Source organism: Rhipicephalus sanguineus, chromosome 2, assembly GCF_013339695.2.
Source record: "Rhipicephalus sanguineus isolate Rsan-2018 chromosome 2, BIME_Rsan_1.4, whole genome shotgun sequence".
In the NCBI taxonomy this organism is placed as follows: domain Eukaryota; kingdom Metazoa; phylum Arthropoda; class Arachnida; order Ixodida; family Ixodidae; genus Rhipicephalus; species Rhipicephalus sanguineus.
The window spans coordinates 55,700,549-55,710,890 of NC_051177.1; the positions used below are offsets into that span (position 1 = coordinate 55,700,549).

The 10,342-nt window shown below is 44.2% G+C and overlaps 1 protein-coding gene across 3 annotated transcripts; it reads right to left on the minus strand.

Moving 5' to 3' along the window:
• Nucleotides 1–982: 982 nt before the first annotated feature.
• Nucleotides 983–10,211, minus strand: LOC119382988 (protein YIPF6). Of its 3 annotated transcripts, none has more exons than XM_037650937.2 (7): nt 10,122–10,211; nt 9,609–9,743; nt 8,697–8,775; nt 8,579–8,621; nt 6,614–6,739; nt 2,860–3,020; nt 983–1,548 (listed from the first exon to the last, which is right to left on the minus strand). In XM_037650937.2, exons 1-7 carry the CDS (start codon nt 10,179–10,181, stop codon nt 1,433–1,435), a joined length of 720 nt encoding a protein of 239 aa, XP_037506865.1. In that variant the 5' UTR covers nt 10,182–10,211; the 3' UTR covers nt 983–1,432. The 3 variants fall into 3 exon arrangements, with proteins under 3 accessions (XP_037506865.1, XP_037506866.1, XP_037506867.1); XM_037650938.2 differs by lacking the exon at nt 10,122–10,211 and adding an exon at nt 9,870–10,082; XM_037650939.2 differs by lacking the exon at nt 10,122–10,211 and adding an exon at nt 9,827–10,073.
• Between the last annotated feature and the right edge of the window lie 131 nt (nt 10,212–10,342).

Consider the following 10,342-nt stretch of genomic DNA (forward strand, 5'->3'; position numbering starts at 1 on the left):
TTCAGTTGTGTATGCGTACACGCACACATACAAACGCAGCAACGAACGTATACGAAGGCTGGTTGAACCCCCCTCCTCCCTCTGGAAAAAAATTTCTGGCTGTGCCCCAGTCCTAGATCTACATCTCCTGCTCTCACGAGGTTGGCTTTCCAGTAAAGCTTTTTAATCTAGTGGATAAGTGTGCCCCATGTCGGAGTTAGAAAACAAAAGCATCTCGCGTTAGACTAATGCAAGTGTGGCATTCTGCATGAGCTAATGAGTCTTGTCAAACGAATGCACTATTTTATTTAATCTTTACTGTAGTCACAACTTAAGAGGGCAGGGGAGGCTCCGCCCAGATTACGAATGCGCGGCGGCTGATTGCCTCCGCGACCGAACAAATAGTCCCGCCCATGTACTCGGTGATGTTCTCCGACAGCGGAGTCGCCGACCGTCCATCTTATGAGGTCAGTTTAAAATGCAGGCTCATTGGTGCAAGCTTGCCTGCATCAGCCTTTGAGGTGGAAACGCCGCGGCTTCTAAAGCTGTGCCCGACCGTATTTGACAGCAAGGCGTAGCAAACCAGACTACAGCTACTATATCCCAACCAATGTAGCCCACTAGCAACATGGAGTAAGTTCAATTCACACTCACTTTGTTCATGCAGCGTTGCACCTAACTGATTCAACGTGACAGCTTTACACAGTCCAGCAAAAATGCAGAACCAGTTGCTGCACCTTCTGCGCTGCTGGGAATGTCAGTCTCGATGTCGTGCAGCGGAAAAGCAGCCACTGAAGCCACAGTTGGCACAGGACAACACCACAAGAAATATAGCCACACTGATCACGTAAATTGCATTGCAAATTGGCAACGATGATGGCAACGATGGTGCCCATGTCCACAAGAGATACCCCTGTGTCACTGCAGTACATTTTACCAGAGCTTATTTCAGCACAACAAGTGTCAGGTTATGGTTACGACATGACAAGAGAAAGCAAGAGGCTTAAGAAGCAACCTTTATTACAAAAGTGTTCTTTGTACAGAAAATTGTGGAATGTGACTAGACATTTCAACAATCAGCCTCCCACACAAACAGAAACAAGACGTAAAGAATGCCTTTCGAGAACGCACTCTTGTTATCACACTCAGGACAGCTACCTCCATCAAAATAGAAGCGACTCCTAGTTCTTTGAACCGCTGGAACAACACATTCCTTCCTTCCAAAGGAAACCCTACTAGTTCCAAAGCACCCCTGATTTTCTTTTTCTTTATTTCTGCTACTCGGTGAGCAAAAAAAATAAATTAGGCCTCAATCCCAGTGTCCCCTTTGAACGAGAGAGAGAGAAAAATGCACACAGAAATCAGGATCAGTGCATACACTGTGATTGTTGTTTGAGTTCACTTCACGAGGAGGTACAAAGGAAGATTTGTCTTCGGCTTGTTCCACAAGATCCTAGGGTGACCGCGCCAGTATCAGCCAGCTGATCACAAAATAGAAAAGACAGATGGGATACACCGCCAGTGCTTTCTTTGATGATGGCTGGCTGTCTGCGAGGAATGCCGTTGATGCTTGGAGAGGGAGAAAAAGAAGGAGTCATTGTTACCGACAGAAAATAGTAAGAAATGACAGAATAGGCTAGCAAAAACTGGCTTTCTATAAAAGATAAAAACGTAGTTAAAATCCGTAAACAGGGGGAAAGTGCTGGAGCCGACGTTTCGACAAGTGGACTTGTCTTCTTCAAGGCTGAAAGGAGTTCCAGCCTTGAAGAGGACAAGTCCACTTGTTGAAATGTCGGCTCGAGCACCTACCCCCTGTTTATGCATTTTTTCATCACAAGCTTCCATCTTTCACTTCCTGCAGTTTTTTTTAAAAACGTATTAGAGATTCTTACAGTGCAAATCGATAAAGCCGTTATGCTTTCCTTCCACTTGCCTAAACGGAGAAACTGCTGAAAAACTACAGATCAAGCATAACTTAAGATTCGGGTTAACTGCAGTTGCAGACAATGACTCAGCTTAAATGACAATGATTCAGCTTAAATGCAGTTACAGACAATGAGATTGAGTTATTCCACTTGCATAATGCTTGAAAATAGAAAAGCAAGCTGCAAATTCAAGTTTCCCAGAATCCATTACGTCCAAGGAGAGACTGGTAGGAAAGCACAAGGGCATCGGGACATTTCGCAGTTTGCTGTTGGCATTTTAAAGGGGTCATGAACCACTTTTCCAAGTAATGATCTAATGACCTCAGTATCGGAGTTTACTGCTTCCCGAATCGATCGCAACAAAAATTTCTCGAATCCGTCAAGAATGAGCGGAGTTACGGGGGTTTGGCGCACACTCTCAGCGCTTTCTCTCTTTTCTCGTGCCAACGAGCGCACTGGAAGCTGCATAGGGAGGGATGGCACGTGGGAAAGAAGTTACATCAGCGCGCGTCATGAAACGCGATCACTCTCCCGCTGTGATTCGCGTGCGCGAGTGTGGCTACCATGAACTGAGGAGTGCGGCGCTGGCAAGTGGCGGCACCCCGTGGAAAGAAGCGCATCTGATCCGAACGCCGCTCTCGATTTACGTCGGCTATCGGCCAATAAACATGCTATGTCTCTTGCGACGTAAACTGGCAGATCCGCGACGTCAACGTGCAGACGCCCCGCCCACCGACGAGAGTGAGAACCGGCCTCTGTTTGAAAAGAGGGTGCCTGGGGAAACAGCAACTTCGCGCTCTGCTTGTGGCCTTTACGTGGCACGCACGACTGTAATATTTGGCAGAGCAGTTCATAGCCGTGTCAGCTTTCCACAGGATGTGTTTTTTCAACAAGCCCAGTGGGTGCTTCATGACCCCTTTAAAGCTGCATAATAAATAAGTAAACAGAAACTCACCGAATACAGCCCAGCCAAAGCCAAGCATGCTCACAAAGAAGCGTAGGACGAAAAGGCCGACAGTCTGATTCCCAGCTAGCAGAATGATTCTGCATATGACCAATGCAACACAGGGAGCCAGCAAGCAGTAGCCCAGCACACAGACACTCTGAAAGAATGATCTGGGTACGGGGAAAAGTAAGTGCAGGACTGGTAAGAAGTGAGAAGTTTAAGCACACTAACTATAACTAGTTCATCAACACTGCCTCTTTCAGCCCCACTGCTAACTAGTGCAAGAGCCAGCAAAAAAGAAGCAAGCGCTCACTGTGCAGCAAGTGTCTACTTAAAGACTAATGCACCTATTATAATCTAAATATATGGCAAAGGCAGCAATGAAGTGTGTGCTACAAAAAAATACACTGGAGAGTTCCCTATTAAATAGCATCACAAATGGATGTATAATAAGCTATGAGATTTCAATGCACATTTCCTGCACTGAAAGAGACCGATGGCCCGTGGCCACGTTCTGAATACCACAGTGACAACAAATTTTCTGATGACAAGGGCACAGTACAGTGGTACAGCCGTCCTCAATTGTTCAAGGTTAACTTGACAGGATGGATAGGTGTGCTAGTTGGAATTGTGTATTGGAATAAAACTTAGCAAAATGAAAGATATGGGACAAGGAAAGTGCTTGTGGTGTGTTTGTACCTTTCGTTGCCCTGTATCTTTCTTTTTGCACTCTAAGTTTTATTCCAGTCAACTTGACTTGTCATAAAACATTCACTGGATCATCTTGAAACATCCGTGCTGAGGCAGCCACACTCTATGTTCTTCTACCAGAGCTTCTTAAAGGAAATGGATCCTCTGAAAAGACATTTTGATACTTTCCATTATCAATACTAGCTTGGTGGCACTGCTTCTTTCGAATAACAGCTTTCTAAAGGCAGTCTTTATCACCTAACACAATCAATTTCATAAAAGCAGCAAAGAGGAACACTTAATCATAACAAAGATTATGTTACTTGATAAACATTAAAAATTCTGTTCATTCCTTTACACACAGTTATATAAAGAAAATGTTATTTAATAGTGTATGGATACTATACCAAGAGGTTTAACATCCTTAAACAAAGGTAGTGTAGAGGGACTACCCAGTGTTTCCTTTTTTGAATGTGCACCCAAAGCCCAGAGCCACGAATCGAACTCACAAACTTTTGCACAGCAGCAGTGTTCTATAGACACAGAGCTACCGCAGCAGGTAAAAAGGAGTCTCATATCATCTCATTTTAAGGTAATTGCTTCTACTACTTCTTTTAAATAGGTATCATGTAAATGTTAAACCCACTGTATTATGACTCATTACGTCACACACCAAATTGTATGTGACCTTCTGCTCATCTTTTTACCCATCAATGTGAACAAGATTCTAATGTGGGATTGGAACTCTCAAGTTTATAACTTCGGCATGTTCAGTCTTCATGTTTCTTCACAATCCCTCTTGCCCTTCACCGCTACCTTGAGTAGTGTACAACCATGTTCATCACAATAGTCCTGTAAATTGTGAGAGTGTAAGACAAATCAACAGAATGGAACCGTAATGGTAGAGCAGCACTTTCTGGGGAAAAAGGATCTTTCTTCCAGGCTCAATTACCTACCTTTGCAGCTAAAACAGTAAAACCCATGTCTAAAAAAACATTATGTAAAAAAAAAAAAAGTCACAAAGCCTTGCGCGTTTGCCTAAGACGACTTAAAGTGAAAGCTATCTTTTTCTTTCTTCTCAGTCAATTGTATTGTCCCCTCCCTCCCTCCCCCCTCCTCCTCCTCCTCCTCCTCCTCCCCCCCTTCCGCTCACTTGTAAGCTTTCCCAATGTGGCCTTCGAGGTTGGAGGCATTGGAAGTTTTCTGCACCTCACGTGGTTTTGAAGTGCCTCTGGAATCGGCCTACATTTGACCAAGCAACGTCAGGTAATCATGTCATCATGCGACGTCACGTTATGTGATGTCATAGTAACATCATGATGATGTGACAAATTTTGGCGACTTGTGAGGTCGTCACAAGATTATGATTTTTAACACGAAAGTGTTTTATGCCGGGGTCCACCAAGACTTCAATGCGTATTTCCATCACAGAAATGACGTCGAAAAAAGGTACACGATCAGATGGCAAAGAAAAAAAGGTGTCGTCACCGGGCATCGAACCCACGACCGCTCGGTCCGCAACAACAGATGCCGGGCATGCTATCATCTGCACCACGGTCACAGACTCTAGAGGCTTTACAAACGCGCCTTTTATATCTACCACTCTTCAGGTCGGCGGGGTGGTGTTGCCCTCTGGGAACGGTAAGGTATAGTAATTCGTTATTACTATGGCCTCCTCGATTAGCACCTGCAACGCGTTACACGTCCGTCCCATTCGGCGCGTTTTCAATAAAGTTCAATTCTGTCAATGCCTTAACACACCACGAGGTGGCGACATTGACCCAAGCGTCGTAAAAGCGTCGGCGCATCACCCTAATCCAAACCAAAAATAGCTCTGCGACGCGCGCCTGCCTCAACTGGCTGTAACACCGCGTTCCCCGCTCACGCGCTCGCTCCGAGAAAAATCGCGGCTTTGCTACCAGGGCGGCACGACGCGCTTTGCGTTTCCCTCTAGTCCGGCCGTGGTGGTCAATCACATTTTAACATGTCGCGGTATGGCGACCAAGTACTGCGTCCAATATGCGACGCTCTTCTAGCTATCACACCTCGTTCTTTGATTATGCTTTCACCGTTGACTACTGCAGCTACCACAAGGGTTTGTTTAATTATTTAATATGGATGTTAGTCGTCGGTATTGAGATGTAACACCAATCATCAAAGTGGGTGCATACACGTTAAACAGTGCCATTAGCTGCCAGACATCAATATACTTTGTGCAAACTCTCTAATATCAATGTACAGGAAACATTCAGTTACTTCTGTAAAGGCTCGCATTACTTTCGTGTTATTCCGATTCCTATGACGGAGGGATCAACCATGTTTCTTTTTGCATCACTCGTGTTCATGCCGACCGTCACTTTTCGCGTTCTTAAAGGAGTAGTGAATAAAAAATTTGGCCTCGCATTTTTTTGCTGCAATGTGTTGCTGGGGGTCTGTTAGTCATAACACAGTACATCGTATGCTGCAGAGAGCGACAGATAATTAATTACAGGCTCCACATTATCGACCAGTGTTAGTTTCTGTTTCAAAAACAACAAGCCTCCGCGTGTGCAGCGCTCGATCACGTCAGCACACAGAACTGTGACACACTTCTGCGCGGTTCGCGAGCAGCCGCCGAGAAGTAGGCTGCTGGAGTGAACAAAGCAAAAAAAAATGGCGGCTATGACGTCATCATAACTTGTTGCAGCGTGGTCACGTGAGGGAAGTAGGGGGTCACTGAGGGTCACCTTTGAGGGTGTCAATAGAGCGAGGGTGTCGATCGCTCACCGCAAACTTCAAAATTCATTTAAAATACCTTCCAAGTTATATTCGCTGTTGATATTTTGCAGATGATAAATGCATGTTCACGGCAATCGATCCTGCAGGCTATCTCGGCCGCGAAATTTCATGTCAGTATCCCTTTAATAACTCACACATACCACATACAATATTCATTCACAATACTCTACCAGCACCAGACAGGGCAGGAGGCTCACCTACCGCAACAATAAAATAGCAGGAATTGCAAAAGTACTAATAAATGGCACTATACTGTAGGAACACGTAGTGAGCAATTAAGCGAAGCTGTGCTCACATTGTCCCTCCCAAAAGCCTGCAGTTCAATGTGACGATGCCGGCACCCAGCCACACCAAGACGAATATCTGGGCAAACTGAGGAGCGCCGCTGTGTATTTTTTCATCCTCTGGTTGCTGTAGCATCCTGAGAAACAAAAGAGGGTGCAAAATGTAAACAGAAAGTCTCAACTTTCACTTGCTAAAAGCTGCCCATAAACAGCTTTTAGCCAGTGAACCTCTCCAGAACCTGTTTCTTTCTGGGAAAATAAAATGATTTGATTTTTTTTTCCATATTACTGAAGCTGACCACCTTCTCGCATGATAATAAGGCACAAAGTAGGTGGCCACGATGCAGTAAGACAAGGCAAGGCATAAAAGTGTAACACAGACACATGAAAGCATGGACTTGCATTACACATTGTGCTATACCTTGTGTGCGAAACTATTTTTCAATGTTTTCAATGCTCCAAAGTGCACACAACAAGAATTCTGGCCTCTTCCCTTCAATGTGTGGCTAGCTTGGATGACTAGCCATTAATTTAATAGGGAGCAGGTAATGTGTGCTAGCACGGAGATTGGTTCGGAAAGAACTTTGCTTCTGTAGCAGTTAAGTGACGGCAGTCACCATTACAGGAGTTTGAGTGAATGTGAGGCAATTCAGAAGAAGAATTTCTATGTTTGGTGGATCGAAGGCAGCATAGCATCTCTGGATATCAGGAATGCCCCAGAAGAATTGCCACAGCACTAGAGATAGTTGTGAGCCTGATCACTATGGAAAGAACTTTTCCACCTAGTGCTATGATGATTTCCTATTAAGTGCATTAGCTTTAGATAGTGTTGCCAGTTATTGACTGTGTTCACAAATGCTGTCCCATGCCGATATATCCTCATACCCCCGTCAAACGGGCACCATTGAACTCCGTTTAACTCCCTCGTCTTTAAGTCAAGGGTGATGTGGTCTGTGTCCCGTGGTCTCCCATACGCCAAGGAAGTTAAACAGAGCATTTTGCAAAGAGAGTTCGGCGATCTGCATTAGCAGCGAAATGGAGTACTCGCATACCCAGTAGTCTGTAGCTACGGAAAAAACTGCAAGCACAAAAGGGCCACAGCGAACACAATAATGAATTTTATCAAATTATGCAGTGAAAAGCATAAGTGCATATACTCTCCGCACCATGCCTTGCAAAAAACCATCATGCCGCGATTCTGAATGAGCGCCTCCGAGTCCATGTGCACCATCGTGTTTACTTCTGTGCATCTTGTTCCGTTGTTATTTCGGTGCTCTTTATTCTATTTCAACATTATGAAAAGACACAGCAGTGAGTGACGCAGGTTCTTTCTTCATCCTCAACCCCAGAAGTCGTGCCGACAGCACATGCAAACTGTTGTGGGACCCATCCACAGCAAAGGCTTCATGGACTAACATGAGACCTGTGCTCATCCGATATGGGAAATAATGTGATCTAGGTGGTAGCGCAACTTCAAAGGAATCAATGAAAACTTGCAGCGTCTGTCACAATTGGTGCACGCAGAGAAAACGTTTACCAAAACAAACGTAGTGTTGCCAGCACACCCTGTCAACATTACTGCCAACATGCTTGCAGGTACACGTTTCTGTGATAAAAGCAAAAACAAGTTTTGTTTATTTCGGTTTGAATAAATTATATTTTACGATTGAGAATGTTTACGTGCGATTGAGAATGTTTTCAGCGTGATTAGAAGCAATATCTTGCATGCAGATGTAAGCACAACAGCGCCTAATGGACCGCTTTCTGCTTCTGTCAAAAGCTTGTAAAATTGCCGTGTGACATGGACATAACTCCAATTCCATTGAACTCCCTAATGTAGTTTTACTTTATGAAGTTTAATGGAGTTCAATGGTGGCCGTGTGACAGGGGTACCAGATATTCATACATTAAGGAGTTAAACATTTGCTGCATATTATAAAATCTTTGTAAATCAAATGTGAAAACTGCTTTCTTACATGGCAAGGAAGACGCACAGGATTAGAGGTCCCCATAAGTCCCCTGCATTGGCAATTCTTTGCATTAATAAAAGTTAATTTTATCAAGCAAGAGAGTGACAAGTGTAGTTGTACTTACAGTCCCTCAAGATTGTATTTTTTTGTTTTGGATACAAGACATGTGCAAACTTGATGCCAATTGCCTTCAGATCCCTTACCTGAAAAAAAAAAGAAAAAGAAACATACATTGAGTGTTTAAGATGTTCACCCCCAAAAACTAGACAAATGGCTACGCAGACTTCCAGTCAACATATTTCTATACCAAACACAGTAGTATATTATTGCGGCATGACTAGCATCATGAACACACTAACATGTGGCTGAAACCACAGTGTGCTACATGCTTCACATAAGAAAAGCAATATCTGGTAGTAGTGCTTGGTAGTGTGCTAAATATACCGGGCTCTTATCGGCGGTCACAGTGGCATCCAGGGTAGCATGTGCCGGCTGTTTCCAGTAAAGAAATGAAATAAAGTGAGGCTGCAATTAATTTTTAATTAGGACAGGTTGCTATGTGGCCTATGGGAATGCCTAAATCAATGGTTGCAGGACATCCTCAAGCAGAAAACGTTGCAGTGTGTTAACGACCTTATAATCTACAAAAAAGTGCCAACAACTTTCAGTTTCGCCAGTCGTTCGGTTGATGGCTCTAACAACCTTTTTTGGTGCAGTCCTCGACGTTGATCATAGCCGAAACATACAGTGAACGTCTGCACCTATGCCAGTTGACTAATATTATCAAAGGCAGAAGCAGAGAAATGTTGCACACACACCACAATTATTGCTATGCATTCGTATGTGCTCTATGTTGAGCTGGGAGATGTTTTCTAAGGTCGGAGACTGTTTGGATGTTTCTGCTTTAAGACCGGTTATTACAAAACAAAGCGATTACTTTCAGATATCGCTAGCTTGCTTCTTAGCACAATCTGAGCATCTTGGCAAGAATCGACCGGCTTGGTAACGACACTGGACTAAAATTAGGGCGCCTTACGATGGTTGTAAGCACTGGTTCGTCGAGTGTGTTGAACTCCCTTTCTTCAGAGGGCGTTGCCGCTGCGGCAATGTCGCCTTCCAAGGGGGTGTCATAGTCCTGGTAAGGGGGTCTCTGGTAGCCGCTTGAACCAGACTGCGTCAGGAGAGAGATCGTGGTGAATCTAAGCACAAGAATTCGTTCCCGCATCCCAAGCACATCGCACATGCACTACTGACCATTCCAAAGATGTACGAGTTCGGCTGTTCTAGACGACCTTACCACAACAATGCAGTAACAGTAGTGCTTTCCGAAACTGGCCCGGACAACCATTCGATGGCATCAGAAACCAAACACGAAACGAAGTTTGCATCTACGACTATACTCTGTACCGCGGTCTCAGCAACGTGATCAGCTAACATAGGAGAATATATAAGTGTAACGTAGTAAAAGCCCGACAATCAGGACTAGTGAAGACCGCTAGCGTATTAGAATAACCGTTGACACAATCGTTGACACGTAGAAAGACCGTACCTGCAAGATTGCCTTGTGTTCAGCCATAATGGCTACCAAGCCAGTGTTTCTGAGCCGCATTCTTCTATCTTGATGTAATACACCGAAAACAATTTTTTAAGCTGCTACGTTTTTGAAATATTTATGTGAAGTTTTATCAATATATGTTGTCTATTATAAACAAATATCACCCATGTGTGCTGCCTATGCATGTATTTGTGGCTCGATTGAGCTGGATAGTT

Coding starts and splice junctions, on each gene's coding strand:
- LOC119382988 (XM_037650937.2), bottom strand. CDS start 10,181: ATGCGGCTCAGAAACACTGGCTTGGTAGCCATTATGGCTGAACACAAG. Junction 8,776..9,608: donor AACCAGTGCTTACAACCATC/GTAAGGCGCCCT, acceptor TTTTTTTTTCAG/GTAAGGGATCTGAAGGCAAT. Junction 1,549..2,859: donor CTTTGGCTGGGCTGTATTCG/GTGAGTTTCTGT, acceptor TCCCTCTCCAAG/CATCAACGGCATTCCTCGCA.